The following is a 21,691-nucleotide window of genomic DNA, read 5'->3' on the forward strand; positions in this document are numbered from 1 at the left end:
AAGAAAAACTTTTGCAAGATTCTTCATGTTTTCTCTATCGACTGCTGAAGTAGAAGATATTTAGTGTAAGTTTACATGGAAGGCCTGTGTGGAGGAATGTTCATGGTGACACATGGTAAATCAGCTATTATTTATTGTTACTCTGTGTGTGTGTGTGTGTGTGTGTGTGTGTGTGTGTGTGTGTGTGTGTGTGTGTGTGTGTGTGTGTGTGTGTGTGTGTGTGTCTGTGTGTGTGTGTGTGTGTATGTGTGTGTGTGTGTGTGTGCGTGTGTTGAAGGCTTACCTGTCCACCCATGACTCAGTCTTGTATAATAGATGAGCTTGGTATCACTGTGTTATTCTAACCCCACACTAGAAAGAGGGATAGAGGGACAGAGAGAAAGGAAAAACACATGAATAATTGAGCCCAAATCAGTTTAGTGACCCTCCTTTTTCTTCGTCCTCTCAGTCTAATGAAGTCAGTGCCTGCAACTGGAATCTCCAAGAAACTCCAAAGACGCGCCCTCAGACATCTGAAGGAAGCGGAGGTCAGTGGTCCAAAGCTTTACCTTTTCATCTCTCCTACATTTTTTTTTTTAAATAAAGAGGTTGTTGGACTCAGGATCATCATGATAACATGGTGGCCCAACTGCTAGGGCTGGCCTTTCTGTTTCTAACTACGAGTCTCGTCACCCCCACAACACATGGTAAGTCCAATACCTTCTGATTCATTAACACTCATCTCATTTGCAGTTAAAAACTTGTTTTCCATACCACATGATATGAATGTTTGATGAATATATTGAGACAAATAAAGAAAACATAAAAGGGCAAACAAAAATATTTATCATTGATGGTCTTTCAGTAGAATCTATTGCAATTGAAGATATAGAATAAGATGCAATTTGAAGTATAGCATAGACACCCAGACAGACATTCAATATGATATAGTTTCATAACAATAGGCCTATATCATTGGCCTTCAAAAGAAAAAAGTAAACTACCACTTACATTTGGAACTGCGATTTAAGATCTTCTTCGGTGGAAAGACCATACCGTCCTACGTATCTGGCATTTCTGAACTATGATTTCATTACATAAATTGAACCATAACAGTTTATCTGCTGAATGTAAATATTTCACGCATATTTCGGCTTTATCAATTTATCAGTCTGGGTCTTATTCTAAGGAAATGTAAATAAAAACTGGATCAAAATTAAGTTTTTGCGCACACATGTTTGGATTTTTGTGTGATGTAAAGCATTACAGCATTACAACAATGTTCAATGTACTGGAAGTCAATTATTTGTATGTATTTGGCCTTTTGTCATGCTAAGATATCGATTGTGAAATATTTATACTTCTATTATGACATCTATTTGAACCATATCGCCAACGGGATTTTTAAATGAATTTAATGTTGCTGGAAAAACAATTAGACTAATCTTGTCATTTGCTCAGGATTTCCTTATAAAACTATGACAGAGTGTCTGAAACCTACAGTGTAATCAATCCTGTAACTGAACGCTGGTAGGGCACGCGACACCATCATCTCCTTTTCCCTCACACACGCAACTGTGTGCATGCCATGTGTATCCTCTCCCTCCTCCAGCGGTAGAGGTCAATCCCAACTGGGAGGTTGTGTACCAGGACACCAGGGTGTATGGAGTGGTGGGAAAAGCGGTGATCCTGGAGTGCGGCAACACCTTACCTGACATGTACCTATGGAGCTTCACCAAGCCCGGAACTGAAGCCATAAAAGCTGTGGTGTATGATCTGGGGAAAGGACAGAGGATCCAGAAGCTGGCAGAGACCCTGGGACGGCTGACCATCATCTCAAACAGTGCAGCTGTGAGCATCGAGAAACTGCCTCTGGCTGCGCACGGCCTGTTCACCTGCCAAGCCTTCTATGATATAGAGCGGGAGCCCAGAGTGCACTACTACTATGTGCACCTCACTGTCCGAGGTACGACTATAGTACCTGCACTCCCACACACTTACTTTTGAGCAGGGGCGTAGCCAGGAGGGCATTTACTGAGAGATATGTAGGCTATCACTTCCAACCAATGGACAGAGTCTAAGCAGATCAAGCCCTGTTGTGGCTCAGCTTGTTGCTGAATGGTTTTCTGAATGAAATAGTTCAAAATGTGGGGAATTGTTTGGACATTTAATTTCACAACATTTCTGCATAAGCAACAGCCTGGAGACAGTTAGCCTAACTTACTTGAAAAGGGGGGAAACAGCTAAAGTGGCTCTGCCCGAAGATGAGAAAATACAATCAGCACTTCCAAAGCTCAGTAATTGAATTGTTGAACACAAAATATATATATAAAGTTTTTATCGACAAGACTGTAATAAAACATGGCCAGCTTGACTGCAAACCCATATAGACTGTAGCCCTATAGGTCAAAGGCAGAGTAAGATTGAATCAAAGCCTGAAATAGTCTTGAACAAACACTTTGGGTCACTTTCCGTCTTGGTTTGGCCATATCGTCCATACCTTCACAGACAGGTGAAAAGGTAGGCCTATGATCTGTCGAGATATATAGGCTTAGGTGATGTGCATTAGCTGAACAATGCTCTCCACCTGGCTGAGTGAATTCATGTTCTTCATTTGTGACTTTATCTTGGACACAGTTCCTGTCAGTAAGCCTTACCTTGTGTTGAGTGATGCATCTCCAGTGGAGGGGTCTACGATGTGGATGCGCTGCAGTCTGGACAACGGGACCGGGCCAATCCAGTATGTGTGGCAACATGAAACCCGCAGCGGCAACATCACAACCTTCGCACAGGGCAACACCAGTGTTGTCAACGTGACCGACATAAACCGAAACCACACCGGCTGGTTCCGCTGTCAGGCCAGCAATGCCGTCAACAGCGAGAGCTCCAGCCGCTTATGGCTGGATATCATCTGTGAGTAGGACTAAGGCCTTTTAGAGAAGGAAATTAATTTTCTTAACTTGAAATATTTTCTTGGACAAGGCAAAACTTTTTTAAGACACTGCAAGTATTCATTACTAAAACTATATAGACAATTGCCTAAGTTATTTAAAGTTGAAAATATAGGCCCTCAAATTAAATATGTTAAATAATTGTTTATGCTTTTGCTTTTCTTTCAAACACATTGTACTTGTGCAGGTCTGACTGCTTTTAGCCCCGATTGAGGACACAGAGTGGAAATCCAGACTTGCCACTAGGTGCTGGCAAATTAAATTTGCTGCGCCTGTTGTATGTCAAGAAATTCTGAGCTACCAATCAAATCGTTCTTTCTGATATGGGCGGGCCAGAGCCCTATAGGGCACTGGGGTTCTAGATATGGGTCTGGATTTCCAGGCTAGACACAGAGGGCATGTCACCTGTAAAAGATAGCAGGCTTTGGAGAGTTAACATAAGCCTGTAACCATAGGCCTACAGTTAAAATGTTATCTATGGTGCATATTTTGTAGGCTGATTACAGTATTCAGTCCCAGATTTTAACTCCAATATGTTTAATCCAACAAAAGACAAAATAAAGATTTGTAATGAATAGCTACTGAACATCTTCAATTTTCTATATTATTGAGTAGTCAGAACTAAATGAGCATCAAATAGAGTAGCTTTTATTCATTAAAAGTTAATGCTCAAATACTTAATGTTGAATGTAGCCTGAGGACTGTGCATATGTTACTTGGTCATTTTTTATTGACAATGATCAAACAGCTAATCAACTTTCTTCATCTTGTAATTCAAATGTTTTTATTCATAATGGTTCTGATGGAATTCTGCTACTTATTCTGTCTGGAAGCACAATGCATACAGTAAATAGATGAAGATACTACAAGACAATATACATGATAGAGAGAAATGTGTGTAAAAATGTAGCAGACAAACATGAGGTCGCTCAGGTGTAGTGTTTTGATGTATTTTCTCCTCAGATGGCCCTGACCTTCCTCAAATAGACGTGACTCCGTACAGTATAACAGAGCGGGGATATTCAGCGCTGGAGAGAGAGACGGTTTCTTTACTGTGTCAAGCCCAGTCCAACCCGGTCAGTCAGTACGTCTGGTTCTACAACAACTCCCAGGTCTACACTGGGCCGCAGTTCACCATCACCAAGATCCTCCGCATGCACACTGGGGAATATGCCTGTTTGGCACAGAACACCTACCTGAACACCCGCTCCAGAAAAACCATCAGCCTGACGGTCTACTGTGAGTTTGACCTTGGACCGTGCCGGTCCCCCGTTCCCCCCCACTCCTCTGTCAACCTCTGTTCTCGGTCCTAACCTGTGTTCCTCTGTCTTGCTGCTGCAAATGGTGCATGTGTAAAACACTGAGATGTAATTAAATCGTTCAGATTTGATACTAAAGCACAAGCCTCGGAGAACACTAATCCAGGATCTTACTGATCACCTTTGATGTTTCATCTTTGTAAAAAAGGAATCTCCTAACTAAATGCTTTCCTTCTTTCAGTGTTACGCAAAAATCCTCCTTCGCTTCACCTGTTTTAAAAATGTCTCCTCCATTCAGTACATCACCTCTCATGTTTCAAACTCCTCATACTCACAAAGCCTTCAAAATGACCCAAAAGCATGTAAATGCACATGCACACAAACACTCAAACACCTTCACACATATACACCACAGAGTGTGGGAGTGCTGCAGACCTATTCTCCTGTTCGGGCCGTCTGGGAAGTTGATGGGACTCTCTGGCAGGTACCTCGCTGTGTTCTCACAGCCATGACAAGTGTTGGTTGGCTAGAAGGCCGGTGCTTGTCATTCTCCTTCCCTGTTTGCTTTTGCTGAGTTAATGCATTCCTGCTAGTCACTCAGACCATGTGTCTGATTTGAAACAATACATCACCATAGAGAGTTACAGCGTGCTCCCTTTTTTTAATACACTTCTTTCGCATGACATAAGACAAGCTTTGTAATGACTTTGCCTTTTGTGACCTGACTTCATCAGCTTCACCTCCTCAAAACTGTCGTGGACTTTTACTAAAGGTCCCTGTTCTTCCCTACGTGTAGTTATTACAAACAAATCAGTACTTGCCAGGTCGCTAAGGTTGTTATCTTTAAATCCGTTATTATTATACATTAGTTATGCGTAGTTTTCAATGTAGAAAGTTTTTTTTGTCTGCAAGAGCCTGAAATTCCTCTCAAATCAAAGATGCCGCTGTCAATACAGACCTGAAGTTTTAACTCTAAACATGGACAGCGCCATCTTTAAATTTTAGAGAAATTTAAGGCTCCAAAGAAAATCGATATTGAAAACTACACAATTTTAGATAAAAGGAAAACCCCTGGTTTACAGGTAATAACCATGACGACCCGGCAAGTACTGTTTATTTGTGATTACAATTATCTATTGGGGAAAAGCAGGGGGCTTTGGTAAAAGCCCACAACAGATTTGCAGAGATGTGGCTCTGAGACTCAGCAAAGTCTCTGATTAGGCTATTTGTGACCCCGCTCATAAAGCACATTCCTTCTTCTGTAATTTTGTTGAGAAGGATTCATACCCAGACATCCTGAATGCTGTAGGCCTACAGGTTATTTCCCTTACCCCTGTGAACCCATCTTAAGCCCACTTTGCACGTCACTTCCTCGTTACTCTGTGTCTTATCCCCACAGACCCCCCTGACGGCTCCCCTTCCTGTTCTGTGGAGCCGGCGCTGAATCACACCTCTCTGAGACTGCTGTGCTCCTGGCCCGGTGGCTTCCCCTCCCCCTCCCTCCACTGGACCAAAGACCGGACACCAGTGGGGCAAGACGCGGCTGACACAGAGCAGCAGACAAATCTGCCAACCAACACTGCCATCTTGCTGACGTCTGCAGGCCTGGTTTCCAACAACAGCTTGTTCACATGCATGGGATCCCACTTGGCACTCAGACAAACAAAGGAGTGCCTCACACGCACATGTAAGAAGCAGAACTAGAAATGCCCCCCGTCCGAACGGTGAATGCATAGTCGTGGTAGGCAAATCCAAGATCCTAAAAAGCCCCAATTCACTGAGACCTTACATATTGTGAGGTCTCAGTGATCTTGTTCTATATTGACTTCTGACCTCCAAAATGTGTTCAGTTCAGCTTTGAGTCAGTCGACTTACAACACATGATATTACAGGGACTTTGACCTCCAAAATGTCATCAGTTTATCATCTAATCAAAGTATAAGTTTAAGCCAAATGCGACAAAAATCCCTCAATTCCTTTTTTGAGATATTGTGCTCATGAGGTATGAGGTTGCAGTGACCTTGACCTTTGACCTCCAAAATGGAATTATTCCATCCTTGAATGAGAGTGGACATTAGGCAAAGTTTGAAAAAAAAATCCCTCAAAGCGTTCATGATATGGCGCGGAGGCATAAGAAGCTAACAAACATCTGACTTCTGACACCTCCTCTCCTCCACCAGACATCCCCCCTGCAGAGCCAGTTTGTTTTGCCTATGTGACTGTGAACAAACAGTATCTGATGCTGTCCTGCTCCTGGGATGGAGGGGCCCCTAAAGCCTTGGTGTGGTGGGAGGGCCCGGGTGGCCATGGCCGAGGAGGGGAAGAAAACTCCAACATCCTGATCCTCCGCTACGGCACAGCCCGCAACGGGTTACCCTACACCTGCCACGCTAAGCATCCACTTCTGGCACAATCCAGGACCTGCAGGCTAACACTGGGTCAGAGCACATTTTATAGCCACACGTTACAGCAAACAGCAGGTATGATGAGTTATGTTATTAATTCATACATTGTCACCTGCAGAGGCCCCTGTATTGCTGACACAGCGCAGAGTTGTGTCTGTATACGAGGGGAGTGATGTCCAGCTCACCTGCAACCTGAGAGCCAACTACCTTCCCGCCAGTGAAATCACCTGGTTTAACAATCAGGGTGCGGGCGTCGGAGACGGCTCGAAGTACAGGCTGCTGCGAACATCTGCATGGGCAAATCTGACTGTGAGAGACACGCACGAGAATCAAGACAGCGGCGAATACAGGTGTTCCACTTCCAACGCAGTGGGAGGAAGTGAACTGAATGTCACTCTAGTGGTCAAGAGTAAGAAATCGTTTTGTTTTTGTCTTTTGAACTTTATCTGTCATGAACACTTCAACCTGGGAAAACAGCGAACATGAGAGTCAATCAATCAATAGTATATCAATATTCAAATTTAACTCTCAACAACAAATTGAACTAGATATTTTCCCAATAGGGGTATGAGTCTACTACAGCTATGTAAGCGAATGCTAACATCAGCACATCACATTGTGGCTTGTCATAATCAGAATATGTTGATGTTTAGAAAGTATAATGTGTACCATGCTCACCATATCAAGTGTGTATGTGTTAACGAGCTGAAACCGGCCGTCAAACCAACCGGCTGACTGAAGTGCATCTTTCCCTTTTGATTGTGATTGGTCTCTTTGTCAGGGCACCCCATGCCACCCAATGCGACCCTGGTCAGTGTGATGTACAACAGCCGACAACGTAATGAGGTGGAGCTGGAGTGGCTGCTAGAGACAGAAGAAGAACAGGGCTGGACAGGTTTCATCCTGGAGCACAGATGGGTGTCAGAGAGACCAGGAAGGAGAGACGGCAGCAGGCCCGATCCAAAGGAGGAGACGGAGGAGAGGATCGGTCCACCGGTCTGGTACCCCAACATCATCCAGGACCCAGAAGCCAGGAGTCACACTGTCGTGAGGCTGACACCGACTGTTACCTACCTGTTCCGCATCACACCTCTCAACCACCGCACCATCGGACACGCTTCTTCAGCAAAGACTCCAGGTATAGTAAGTGATCAGAGTGGGAAAAGTGTGGTCATATTTTATGTATATAAAGCAAAGACCGGGGGCTTGAGTGAGTGATGTCTTAACAAACACGATTTAAAAAAAAAATGGGTAAAGGCAGGTCAAATGAAAAATGTGAAATATTAGAAGACGACAGGTTCTTATTCAAACACGATACCCATGTCTTGCTGTGATTACTGCTTTGATGACTTTGATGACTGTCTAACATTTTGTTATTCTTTTTTTTTTGGTTATCCACTTAGGTGAAAGACACATACACAGACTAAAAACACAGGCAAACAATTACATACACTTCATTGCTTCACACCTTCCAATCACTTCCTCTTTACCTCCTTCTTTACCCTTTCTTCGCCTTAACTCTAACTAGCCCTGTGTGCTTCTTATAACGTTTTTTTGTGTGATTTGTACAATGAAGGATATAGTAGGATACAAGTAATTGTCTAGGGTACAGGAAGGCTTGTAAGTCAAGTGTTAAGGTAGGAAAGGCAAGTGGTTCTCAACCTCTGAAATGTCAACGCATCAGTTAACCCACACCTAAAGCCTACTAAGCTCAACATGGTTACCTTTAAAGGAAGCCTGTTACTTTTAAGCGGCCACAGAGTGTAGCAGAACCACAAGTGTTCATATTAAGAAGATTGTGTAACCTTCTTCAAACGTTGCACTGTCTTTCTTGAACTTATTTTGTCAACCAAACTTGACAACACTTCCTCATAATTCTTGTATTTGGGCTTTCACAGTGAAGCTAACATGCCCAAACAATCATGCCTTTGGTTAATTTCACAGTACAAGAATAACACTGATTTGGGTTGAGAACCACTAAAGGGAGGAGAAACATGATGAAAAAACAATGCGAGACACTTATCAAATGCAGCAATTGTCTGTTTTGTCAGAGGTGCACTGTTTTGCAATGTGTAACTGTGATGTGTTGCAGCGGAACCACGCAACAATATATACCCCGCAGTGATTGGATCGGCTATAGGCGGGATGCTCTTTGCGGCCATCTTAACGGTGCTGCTGCTCGTGTTCATTATCCGCAACCGCAACAACAATCCTCGTGAGTCCCACTCGCAAGCACTAACATCCTGATGACTTGAATGTTAAAGCCCCTTTCCTTTTATGTTGCATTTATGTTCTGCCTATTTTCCCTCAGGACTACATGATATGCTGTTTGGTTCGTGAGTATCTTTATTACTGTCTGTCTACATATAATTTACAGTTTGTAATGTTGACAGCCAATTCTGTGTACAGATGTGCCATTAAACCTGTCTCTTCTTCTGGTGTGTCCAGGCAGCACAGCCAGTCAAGGGAAAACATTAACTTCCCAGAGGATGAAGTGGAAGGCAGATCAGTGGGGGGAACAGAGCAGATTGGTGGATTATCCAGTCCAGGCAAGATGACACATATTCATGCAAAACTAAAGATCGACTAAATATGTCATTCTCACTTTCATTTGGGCATCAATATTTGAAATCTTTAACCTTGCCACTGATCTTTTCCAGGTCCATCTGTGGCTTTACCGCGGGCATCTTCACCCCTCACCATTTCACCCCTGAGTGCCACCCCAGCAAGCCCAGCAAGCCCAGCCAGCCCAGCTACCCCACCCCTAGAAGAGCCTGTCAGTGTCACCATCACAGTCAAGGCTACAGGCTCATAGTCATTTATCAGTCATTCAGTTTTAAATTGACCTGGAAGTGTTTTTTTGTAGACGACATAACCATAACAGCATTTGTTGCATGTGACTTAAATCTCAACAACAGTTACAAACTCCCCTCATATATCCTTTGCTACAAAACTTTGTAATAGAGCATTTTGAATCATGGACGGATATCTTACTCCTGAGGGGTGTATCCCAAAGCAAGGTCAGCATAACCTATTTTTTCTTATTTGTTAGCTGGCTCCCCAAAAACCTAAAACTCAGATTAGAAATAATTGGTATGACGATTGGTGACTATCAATGCGATTTGTCAACCCATTTTTTTTTAAGATATTTTTTTGGCATTTTTATGCTTTATTGATAGTGTAGAGACAGAGTTGAAATGGGGCAGAGAGGGGAGTGACATGCAGAGAACGACCACGGGCTGGAATCGAACCCGGGTCCGCTGCTGGCCGAGGCCCATGGAGGGGACGCCCTACCAACTGAGCTAAGGGCGCCCCAACCCAGGTTTCTTACCAAAGGATGTGTGTCTGTTCTTGTGAAAGAGGACGTTTGACGAATACATTTGATGCACTAAACATATGTATTGCATGCCGCCTACTACTTAACCTAAGAGGAACAGGTTGTCATAATGGACAGCTTTACACACCCTAAGAATACATCTAAGCAGAATATAAGAATTTAATGGGATACAAAATTATAATTGTAATCTACTCATTCCTTAACGTTGAGGCAGAGACACACATTCACATTCGGCCCCCGTTTATGTGAACGCACTCATAGCTGGATTGAGAAATACTTGGTTGACTTAACTAGTTGATAACCACCCCTTATACAGCAAATAAAGCCAGCAAACAGAAAGGATATCCTTGATATGTGGAAATTGCTTCATAGTACAAGCCCCAGCAGGTATCTGTTGATTTCTGTTAAATAATATGCACGTGTATTTCAAAGCAAACTGGAGTGTTTTTTTATTTAAGGAAAACCTTTAGTTTCATGTGGCTCCCTACAGGGTAGAATGGATACTGACAAAATCTACGTCATCTTCAATATGTGCATCTATCGCAGAAAATGTAGAATACAATGTTGGTCTTTTAATAATTTATTCAAAACATTAGACGGTCAAACATAATCATAACAAAAGGCAGAAGACGGACATGGACACAAACACACACATGCTTCTATCCCTTTGTTCCTAATGTGCTTTTAACATTCCTCACAATCCATCACTAAACTTAAACCTAATAACAAACCCCCTTAAAAAAGCGAGGACTTGACCCATGTTTTCCAAAATGTTCTCGCTTCCGGACATTTGACACATGATGGGTTCTCACAAGGATGGAAGGATACAAACACACATGAAGAGAACAGCAGGATGCATTTAAAATATCAATAGAACAGCTAAATATATACAGGTGCTCTCTAAAATGTCCATAGCAGTGTGCATTTGTTTGTAGAGGATGATCATGTGATCTTCTGAGTGCTGATGATGTCACAAAGCTTCTGTTTGATCTTCACAAAGAGACGTTTGAACTCCAGTCCATCACCCTGGAAACACACAAGACGCACAGCAATGTTTTTTAATCTATATGTCTTCACTTGGTTTGGACCAAAGTCTTTCACTTCTGGTACTTTTCATCCTCAAATTTAACATTTTACAGAGGAACATTGATGTAAACACGCAATCACATGGACAGAGTAAAATGATTGATTACATTGACTGCATGGAAAATCTAAATAAAGTGTTAAAGTATATCTCTGCTGTCAAAAAGTTGGAGTCCATTGGTATTGGTTGCCATCAATACTGAGCCAATTCTAAAATTGCCTTTTGTGAATAATTAGTCTTTTTCAACATGTCACATGATTTTAAGAGAGGGGTTTTCAAACTCCATTACTATGGGCACCAAAACTAAATTACTCAAAACTAAATTACTTGGCTACAACTTGTTTTTGTTGTTGTTTGCTTTTTATCTCAGGGAAGTTCCACAGTAAAAAGAAGGATTACTAAGCAGATTTAAGGATGGTTATTCTCGATGGCGATAGACATTACAATGAAGTCTTTATTGTGTGTCACAACCACAGTTTTTTTTTCTTGTTTGTGTTGCAGTAGCACGACTCAAGAGACAGTGGTAACTATCCACACTACTGTACTGTCTCAACTTGAATCTAGTAATGGATTATTGATGCTAGAATCACTTCAGTATCAAATACTACAAGGAAATGCTAAAACCCACCTTGGACAGTCTGAAGTCCAGCAACACTCTCTGATTCATCTCAAGCAAATGCACTTTGAAGATGAGTTTGTTGTTGCGTTTGTCCAGTGTGCTCACTGTCACCTAAAAAAGCAGAGAGAGATTCATTAGAGTAAAATGTGCTATGGCATATAGCAGCAGGATGAGGCTTGTGTTGTATGTGTCAGTTGAGGGAGTAAGCCAAAGTACGGATTTACCTGTTTATTACTGCTAAGTTTGAAGCCAAGAGCGAGGCCGTCGCAAGCATCTTTTAGGGCAGATAAGGAGGCGTCAGCATCCACAGTGGTGAAGAAGCGTGTCATTCTCCGCACTAATCTCTGCCACATTGACTACAAACAGAGAGTAAGAGGTTAGGATGTGAAAACAACATTAATGCACCAACAGTAGGATTTCATTAAGCATAAGTTGTCATTTCTTTTCAAATAAATCATGTTTTTTTCTGTAAATGAGACCTTTATTTCAGACATATTTGATAAAGATTTTGTCAAACTGATGCAGCACTGAGAGTGTGAATTACCTGACTGGCTCCCGGTGTGGCCAGGAGCTGACTGCCCAGCAACATGTGTTCCGGCTTGGTTGGCTGAGAGAAGCTGACTTGGCCTTCGGTTTGGCCGATTACCAACATGGCTTCCCATCCACTTGCAGCAAAATCAGGCTGAGAGCTGGAAAACTGCATCCTGTCATCACTGCGGAGGGAGGACAGTGGCGTTAAGAGAACAGGCAAAAACAATAAGATCAGAAAAACATAAAATAAATAAGCCTTTGAGTTCAAAATAAGGAAGACCCAAAGCGCAGACCTGTTGGCCCGGGACAGAGGTCCCACATCTGATCGAAATAGTTTGTTTCCTCCTGATGCCAGAGGAGGTTGCTTTACACCTGCAGAAATACAGACAGACATAAGTCCTGTGCACATTAAACTTAAAAGTACAGTTGATTCTATTGTACTGATATTGAGACATGCCTTGAGTAAACCAGCGGTCTTTCTGTATATCTGCGATAGTGATACGTGTGACTGGATTGGCCAGCATTAATTTGGACAACAAACCTGAAAAGAAAAATAGAATGTTGATTAAATAAAAGATCCGAGACTATTCAGAAAATAGAGTGTTTTAACATATACTGTATCATCTGGGACTTACTAAGAGGTATTGGTTGTATTTTCTTCCAAGGAGGTAGGTATGTTTTCTTTTGAAGCCAATCTGAATACTCCTGACAGCTCTCACTGGGCTGGTCCCACGGCAACTCTGCAAAAAAGGCAACACAAATGACATAAACTGACATAAGGTTTCCCACACATGACTATGCTAGCTGATTCAATACTTAAAAGATAAGAATGATATGTTGTGGAGAATGTCATACATTTATTATGAAAAACAAACACTGGATCTACAGTCAATCAAATATCTGCAATGATACGGTGAGTCTGTGACTCTTGCAACCCAAAAACAAGCTTCGTTCTGGGCTACAGTTATGCTGTTCACTCCCTGTTGTGCTCTTACCTCCAGCCAGCATGGCAGTAAGGACTATCCCACAGGCCCAGATATCCGCCGGCTGAGCTTTGTACTCTGTTTGGCTGAGAAGCTCCGGGGCCACATAAGGAAGCGTTCCGCAGAGTCGACTCAGCGGGCGCTCTCGTCCTTTGAAGCGAAACATGGTGGCCAAGCCAAAATCTGTCAGCTTCAGGTTATCTAAAAGGTAAACAAAACAAAAATAAAGATGGTTATAATCAGATCACACCCATGCTATTGCTCAAACAGCTTGATACACATTGCTTTTCCTCACCTTTGTCATCCAGCAAAATGTTCTCTGGCTTTATGTCTCTGTGGGTGATGCCGACACTGTGGAGGTATTCCTGCAGAAGCGAAACAGACAGTTTAATAACAGCAGAAACAGGTCAGAAGGAAACAGGGACACAAAGATGTGCCCCACTCACCACGGCCGCTATCAGCTGCTGGAAAAATCTATGAGCGTCTCTCTCTGCCATCCCCACGTCAGGCTCTAAAAATAAAAGTGAGAGAACATTTTAACTAACCAAGGGAAAAAAAAGCTCCAAATAAACATAATTTCTAGAAATGTAATTAAATACCGGCTATCAAACATTTGTGTCCTCCACAGCCAGGATTGTATCGAAGTTTGCAAGCTGAACTATGCAAATACATTTTAATTAAAACTATGTTCATAATAAAAATAAAAATCCTCTTGGGCAGGGGAGGACTTTTTGATTTAATTATGACTTCTATAATGAAATTATATGTATAATTTATTTACTTATTTGTTTAGTTTTTTTTCCCCTCACCGATTCGGTCGAACAGCTCTCCTCCGGTGCAGTACTCCAGGAACAGGTACATAGTGTGACCTTCCTTCCGATGGCCGAAAAAACGTACGATGTTGTGGTGGTTGAGCATCTACCAAACAGCAGAGCGAATGTTGCTCAGTGTACATATGTTGTTTGATAACAGTCGAAAATCATTCAAATACATTTACCCATTAGTCATTTGGTTATCAGAACAGTGGTTCAAGTCTTTATTAATGAGTTTTTCGTGGCTACGGCTGAACTAAACATACATCCAACATCCAAATACATGCATGATATTTGAGACAACTAAATGGACAAATATAACAATTCACAACTCACATTTATTAACAATACAAGCGCCTAGACATGTCAAAATAGGCCTATGGAAATTGCATGTCACATTATTCTTGGCAAAATAATTGCATTTCAAGATATTATCCCAATTTCTGGTTAAAAACAGTTTTACATTTATTTTTTGTTGGGGACATGTTGACGATTTTTTAACTTAAATAGAGCACCCTATTGAGGAAATTCTTATTAAATCAGTAAATTAATAGAGGACTATATGTTAGTAAGCTAGACAGCTTTTTCAAGTCACCCAGGGACCCCTTTTGTCCGTCCGCACTTTAACTGACCAACCTTATGCACGCACACCTCCTTCTTAACATTTTCAGCACACTCTTTAGCCTGGGAAGTGTCGATCACCTTCACTGCCACCGCCTCCTCAGTCTGTCTGTTCACCAGCAGCCGCACTCTGCAACCGGACAAGAAGTAAAAACACAAGAGTCACCAAATGTTTATGGCATTTGAGACTTCAACACTGCATCATGTTTTATTGCTACAATATACAGAGGTTCCTGACTGAAAGAAAGGTCTGCACAATGTGTGTACGAACATGACATTGGTTTTACTCATTCAGATACATAAAATAGGTTGTGTTCGAAAAAAAATGCAGCTAAAGGGAGCTCCCGCAGAAGCACTAATATAATTTACAAAATGTTACTGGAGGATTCATACTCTCCGTAGGCTCCTTCTCCCAGGGTCTGAACAAGGTCCCAGTCTTGCACAAACGGCACAGCCATGCTAGAAGCACAAACAAAATAACACGATCCCAGTCAGGCTGTCGTAGAAAAAAAAACACACACACATGCAATTTCCAGACAATCTGTTATTTTACATAAAGCAGATACTGTCACTCCAATACAGTCTCATTATTCAACATTGTATCCGTCAAACTGTTGGCATACGCTATTCTGCAGTATTGAAGGAAGAAACACCACTGTTAAATGCCATGTAGCTAAACAACCAATTTACCTGCACGGACTTACTTCCCCTGCTTTTACAACGTTTCTGTAAAGATTAGACAAACGTTTCCACAAATTTGCAATTTGGCGCGTTGTTGTCTTTACCATAGGCGATTACTTCCGCCGTGGTCGTCATTTCCGCTTCAGTTTTTCTTTCTTCTTCGTGTGTTTTACCGCCATCTAGAGTATGAATAATGTTTTTTTTTTTTTTTTACTGTCTATGGCAGGGGTGTCAAACCAGGCCCCCAGGATTGTGCCTTTTCCGAGCAGCCAGCATGGACAGGTGGCCACGCCTGGTATAACACGCATTAGACTGTCTGGGACGGGTCCGTAAATCAAAATGGCGATCACATGAGCTCAGCCCCATTCATTCCCAATACAATTTCGTCAAACAAGAATGTATCTCCGCTAAATTTTTATGGATATCAATCAAAGGCTCATGCTTTTCTTTAGACCATGTACTAATAGGATGAAAGTTTTCGCTTTTCAAAACGCCACCGAAAGCGTTTTATAGCCGTTTTATTTTCAGTTTTAGCCGTTAGGCGTGTAGCCGCTAAAAGGAGCCGTAGTGAAACAACCGTTGCTTCGGCCGGCCCGGCCTCCGATGGCGGAAGGAATCTTCGTGTATCACTAAATTACTTTACAACGACGGGGTGTAATTTAAAGATTACATACAGAGAATCATCGGGGATTAGTAATTTATACTTCCATGGTCGATAAACAATGCAACTGTGCCCGTCCCGCTTAGCTTAATGCACGGACATATTATAACGTTACACTGCTCGAGAATGAAACGTACCCTGCGCGTCATGCTTTAGGGGTGTGCCAGGCTCACATGAAAGCAGTATGGCAGCTTCCTTGTTGCTTCTCTGCGCCAATGAGCAGCTTCATAGGAATGAATGGGCGCCATGTTTCAATACGGTGTCCATTTCTTTATATGTCCATGTGTCAAACTCATTTTGGTTCGAGGGCCACATACAGCCTCTCTGATCTCAGGTGGGCCGGACTAGTAAAATAATGGCAAAATAACTCCAAATCCCTAACTTTGTTTTTCAGTAATATGCTTTATCACTCAGCCTACATTTGTAACCTACATTATCACGGATCACAAGGGATCTCTGTACCCCCCAGGAAATGTCTTAGTAAAGGTTGCTGCTGGCCATGGGAATAGGAGGTGCGGCGCGTAGCGCCGCAGCAAAAATTTTGGGGGTATTTTGCTCAAAGATGCCAATGTGCACTAATGAAATAAACAACTGTTTATTTGAATACACAAATACAACAGGCACTGACCTTACAGTTGTCCAATTTTGTTTACTATATGTACAGGGACACATTTTGTGCAAACATGCAGACAAAATACAATTAAATAAAAGTGCAACTTCTACTGTTTTGATTTATTTTTAAATACAGAGGTTATTGGTTGTTTTGGAATTCGTTTTTCCCAATTTAAAACATAAAAATAAAGCAGCATTGAAAATTAGGAAATAAATCTTGTAGGCCTACACTAGCATGCTCCTGCTCGTTTTGCGCACACAGAGCCGCAGACACACCACGCTTGCTAGTACATTAATTGTTCAGCACTAAAAATAAAAATAGTTTTATTTTTATAAAAAAGTAATAAAATAAATGTACTAAAAATAAAAATGTTTTTTTTTTTTTGGTTTTTACTTTGCCATAAAGCACTGTAGGAAACATTAATAGCGGTGAAGCAGGATTGCCATTTACCATTTCCCACGTTGCTAAAATGTGCTTTTTTTATTTAGGCTGCCCCCTAGCGGCAGGAGTGAGCATTTCGGTTATTTCTTTAAAAATTCATAACTCCTCACAGGAATGGGCTAGAGACTTACTTTTTTTTTTGACATACTCAGAAATTTATGCTCTACAGGTCGCGGGCCTGATCAAATCATCTCGCGGGCCGGATCCGGCCCGCGGGCCGTATGTTTGACACCCCTGGTCTATGGAGTCCATGGTGGAAGGAGGAGATCAGAGATCATTGTCGTAAATAGTACTTGATTACAAATCCAATCAAATCATCAGTTATCAGTTGATGAATAGCCTACCTATATTTAAATATATATTTTTAAATTATCATATTATTAAAATGTTGGTAAGAAAGTACCCACATTAGTTGGCCCTTATTCAAAAGTTTAAAAGACTATCACAGTCTAGCCTATAAATGCATTGATATTTAATACATGGTTTAAAATGCACCATCTTGCAATAATGACAAATATTCAGAAAATAACAAACCTTAAACTATTTTCTTAATGGTATATAGACCTAGTTATAATATGTTATAAATCATTGAGAACCTCCATGCCACAAAAATACTGTATCACAAATGGTCTGAAGCTGAGAAGATGGTTTGTCCAAAGGGTGGTGCTAGAGGAGAGGCAATTTCGGTCCACTGTTTGTGCATGAAAGCAGAAATGTGTTCTGTAAACAAATTAACCTATTATATTTTGTGGACTGTTAAATTTACACTTTGAGGGGTAGCGAAATGCAATTGCTCAAAGTGAAAAATGTCCTAGATGAAATACAATACAATACAATACAATACAATATGTGTTATTTTATGTTGTACTCCACAAACTGAATGCTAAAAGACAAATCAAACTGGAGAGTTCCCAAAATGTATTCAAGGAAACACCACAACACTACTGTGAAGGTTTTAGTTGCATTTGGTTTGGAAAAACTGAAGGAAGTTTTTTTTCAAGAAACTATTCAGATGACTTAAAAGTATGAAGAGGAGGAAGTAAGCCTGTAGTTGAAAATGCAGAAGGCCAGGAAGGTTCAAAATGACAAAAACAACCACAAACAGAGGGGAATTAATCATGAAATGGAGAAATCAGCTGAAAAATACACAACGTTTTTTCAAAGAGACAAAAAACTACCACAAACAGACATCATTGACCACAAAAAGAGACACAATCTGAAAATGATAGAAAACAGGTACAAAGAACAGCTGACTTTTTAATGTTATCTTTCCCTGAGTAACTCCTCACAGTGTTTTTCACATTGAGGCTTTCACATCTTCAATGGGTTATATAAAATACTTGCAAATCAGTTTGAGGGAGTCAAACCGTCAAACAAACTGAAAGAGCTAAAGTCTGACATGACTCAGTGTTCATTTGATGAACTAAATCAACATGTCAATAAGCAAGGTTCAACAGTGCCAGCAGGTTTTTGGGAAATGATGAAGCAAATGTTTGCCCTGTGTCTTGTTTACACAATTACCTTGTTTTTTTAATGCAATATGTGACCATGTGTGCACATTTTGGAATAGTCCCGGAAATTCAGGAAAACATTTATTAAGTAGAAGCTGTGGCATACGTAAGGTTGAAGACAAAAAGCCATCATTGATCCACTCAAACAGTTGAAATTGATGGGGTCATCTGAACTGTACCACATTAATGTAATTGTCTTTTAAGATAAAGGTCCAAGTTTGGGAGTTGTAACCCACATTTAATTTTTTTGATATTTGAATTGTCCTATCAGTGAGAGAATCTAGCAAGTAATTAACTGTTAATAAAGAGAGAGCTCATTTCTACATTTTAACACATCTCCTGTGTGAGGCTTTAATATAATGGTAGAGCATTGGTGGTAAATTGTTTGGATGTTTCCTGTGACACTGGCTATTGATCTCCTTTTATTTGTCATGAGGTTAATAAGTTACAGGACGGTCTGTGTCAATCCATTCCCCTCTTTCTGGGTATCACTGTCCACTTTTAAATAAATCTACAGCTCCCACAGAGTCCTCTCATTTGTACATTTGCCACCAGTTACAGGTTGAACATGGGACTTTCTGACCGCCGGAGTTGGCTCGCTGCTCTTTCATGTCTCTTCTGCATGGGTGAGTAGCTTTTCATTTTAAGATTTAAAAAACAAACAAACATGTGACTTGCCAAATGTATAACATCTTTCTGTATTTTCTTATGTATTAATGCTTAGTCTACAGTATAAATTAATCTGAGTTTTTAATAGACATTATAAACTTGTCAATGTTTAGATGTTTCTGAAACAGAACTTTTCAAAAAAATCAATATTGTCCTAACTGGTCAATAGTTTGAATGATTAAAATAAAAACAATGTATGGCAATTAGCAATTTAATATTACTGAAAACAATTATTTATTTGAATATTAAAAGTAAAATAAACTCTCAATATTTTATTTCAAGTGTACAGGTATGCTACATGAAATTTTTAATATGACATGGCCAGTGTTGGGAATAACGCCGTTTAAAATAACGGCGTTAGGTAACGCCACTCTTTTTTCAGTAACGGGGTAATCTAACTAATTACTTTTTCCGTCGTTACAACACCGTTATCGTTACTGAACGTTAAACCTGCAGTGTGTAGAATTTTGGGTTTTATTTCCTAGCAGATTTTGTAGAAAGTAATTTAATTTAGTGCATAATAGCTGATTTTTTTTTTTTTAATTATTATTTTTTCCCTTAGAAAGGGTCTCATATATGTCCATATTTCGGACCAAGGCCTAGTACCGCCATCTTGAAAGTGTCATAGTTGGAATGTCATCAGGTGCATTGTTTAAAATTTAGAATTGTTCTTGTCCTTGAAGGCCACTGTAGCTTCTGTTATTATTCGAAAGGGTTGAGGTTACCCAGGGAGTGTTGCAATCTAGAACTTTGTAGAACTTTCTTGATGATGTCATATTACACACTGCACCTTTAAATGCGGTCCGTTACTATGAATTGATTGAATAAACTGTGTAATCCGAACGCACCCCTGGGTCCATACTACACAAACTGCTAGTGAGGAGACCGGTGTGTTTTAAAGGTGCAGTGTGTAATATGACATCATCAAGAAAGTTCTACAAAGTTCTAGAATGCAACGCTTCCTGGGTAACCCCAACCCTTTCGAATAATAACAGAAGCTACAGTGGCCTTCAAGGACAAGAACAATTCTAAATTTTAAACAATGCACCTGATGACATTCCAACTATGACACTTTCAAGATGGCTGCACTAGGCCTTGGTCCAAGATATGCAGAAATATGGACATATATGAGACCCTTTCTAAGGGAAAAATAAATAATTCAAAACATTTTTTTCAGCTATTATGCACTAAATTAAATGTACTTATGGATATTATAATTACTTTCTACAAAATCTGCTAGGAAATAAAATCCAAAATTCTACACACTGCAAGTTTAAGTTGTGTTTTATTCAGTGTGGATGACATTATAACTGTCAGCACGGTACATTCAGCAGTTTCCTCTACTACTTTTGTTGAGAACAAAATACTTGAAGTGCAGGATAAACCTCTTGCTGTCTGTTGATGTGCAATAAATATTGAAAGTTATGTAGCCTACAAGTAGGCCTATCTGTTCTACTCATTTCAACTGACTTGTGAAAACTGCTCAGAAAATTCCAAATTTTGACAACTTTTTTTTTTTACAGTAGGCGAACGCAAATAGTTACTTTCCCTGGTAACTAGTTACTTCTATTATAAAGTAATTCAGTTGCTAACTCAGTTACTTTTTGGAACAAGTAGTGAGTAACTATAACTAATTACTTTTTCAAAGTAACGTTCCCAACATTTTATTGCATTTAAGGCACTTATGTAGGCCATATGTACATTATGGTGTAAGTTTTGGAAATGAGTGTGTGTGAGTAAATGTGCACACTACCTTTTGTTTAGAATTGGTATGTTTATTTTATTTTATAGGGCTATAGATTTTCAATAATTCTAAATTGAAGTAAATTCTGCTTTTTATTCAGTTGTCAAAACTGTCACCATGAATTCAATAAACTCAAACGCATGTGAAAATGTGAGATAAGACTTTTCTTCCAACTCTGTTTCTAGTGCCAACTTTGAACAATATATAATTTATTTTCACTAAAGCGTTGAAGCCAATTGATATGAATAGTACGGACAAATGTAAAGGCTATACAACTTGACTCTTAAGCCTACATTTGAATCAACTTTTACAATACAAAATGCTATGGAGACCTACACGGTCGCCCAAAAAAGTTGGAATAAACAAATTTTAACCTCTTTTTATGAAATTATTGTGATAATGTGATTTATTCTTGATAGATAAAGTGTATATATTCTCAAAACTGTACTGATCAATATCATCCAAACATATTGTATCAAAGTGAAAATTAAACCACAATTAACCTTTGCAAACTGTGTAAAAATTGGGGCAAGCAAACCGTGGCAACTTTTACAACCCTTTTGCATCAAGTGATTATCTCACCGCAGCAGCCCTATGTGGTCTTGCGTTGTTGTCTTGCAGCCTAAAGTTGTTCCCAGACCTTTTTTGCTTGTGGGAGGCAATAGTTCTCTAGGATATACTTATGCACGAAGGCGTTAATGTTTCCATCCAGCACCACCACCAATGGCCTTTTTCCTCCATAATGAAAACTGGCCCATACCATCACTGGCGTCTCAGTGATGGTTTTGGC

The 21,691-nt window shown here is 40.4% G+C and overlaps 2 protein-coding genes across 2 annotated transcripts; one reads left to right on the forward strand and one right to left on the reverse strand.

Annotated features, from left to right (window-relative positions):
* Window positions 1-616: 616 nt before the first annotated feature.
* Window positions 617-9,409, forward strand: vsig10l2 (V-set and immunoglobulin domain containing 10 like 2; the record flags this gene model as incomplete). The annotated part of the gene is made up of 12 exons (XM_080041334.1): window positions 617-686; window positions 1,592-1,945; window positions 2,617-2,892; window positions 3,894-4,169; window positions 5,589-5,876; window positions 6,370-6,627; window positions 6,713-7,003; window positions 7,376-7,732; window positions 8,687-8,809; window positions 8,906-8,930; window positions 9,043-9,143; window positions 9,255-9,409. 12 exons carry the CDS (start codon window positions 617-619, stop codon window positions 9,407-9,409), a joined length of 2,574 nt encoding a protein of 857 aa, XP_079897460.1.
* A 1,158-nt stretch (window positions 9,410-10,567) lies between these two features.
* chek1 (checkpoint kinase 1) lies at window positions 10,568-15,358 on the reverse strand. The gene is made up of 14 exons (XM_080041342.1): window positions 15,272-15,358; window positions 14,975-15,040; window positions 14,597-14,711; window positions 13,958-14,066; window positions 13,595-13,659; window positions 13,444-13,513; window positions 13,161-13,349; window positions 12,801-12,905; window positions 12,623-12,706; window positions 12,459-12,537; window positions 12,179-12,347; window positions 11,859-11,990; window positions 11,644-11,745; window positions 10,568-10,957 (listed from the first exon to the last, which is right to left on the reverse strand). The coding sequence occupies exons 2-14, from the start codon at window positions 15,037-15,039 to the stop codon at window positions 10,874-10,876; spliced, it is 1,368 nt and encodes a 455-aa protein (XP_079897468.1). The 5' UTR covers window position 15,040; window positions 15,272-15,358; the 3' UTR covers window positions 10,568-10,873.
* Between the last annotated feature and the right edge of the window lie 6,333 nt (window positions 15,359-21,691).

Source organism: Ammodytes marinus, assembly GCF_949987685.1.
Source record: "Ammodytes marinus genome assembly, chromosome: 14".
In the NCBI taxonomy this organism is placed as follows: domain Eukaryota; kingdom Metazoa; phylum Chordata; class Actinopteri; order Uranoscopiformes; family Ammodytidae; genus Ammodytes; species Ammodytes marinus.

What these genes read in the sequence shown, in the direction of transcription:
- chek1 (XM_080041342.1), bottom strand. Translation starts at nt 15,039, where the DNA reads ATGGCTGTGCCGTTTGTGCAAGACTGGGACCTTGTTCAGACCCTGGGA. An exon ending in TACTGCCATGCTGGCTGGAG is followed by an intron (nt 12,906 to 13,160) that starts GTAAGAGCACAA and finishes CCTTTTTTGCAG; the next exon opens with AGTTGCCGTGGGACCAGCCC. An exon ending in AATACAACCAATACCTCTTA is followed by an intron (nt 12,707 to 12,800) that starts GTAAGTCCCAGA and finishes TTTTCTTTTCAG; the next exon opens with GTTTGTTGTCCAAATTAATG.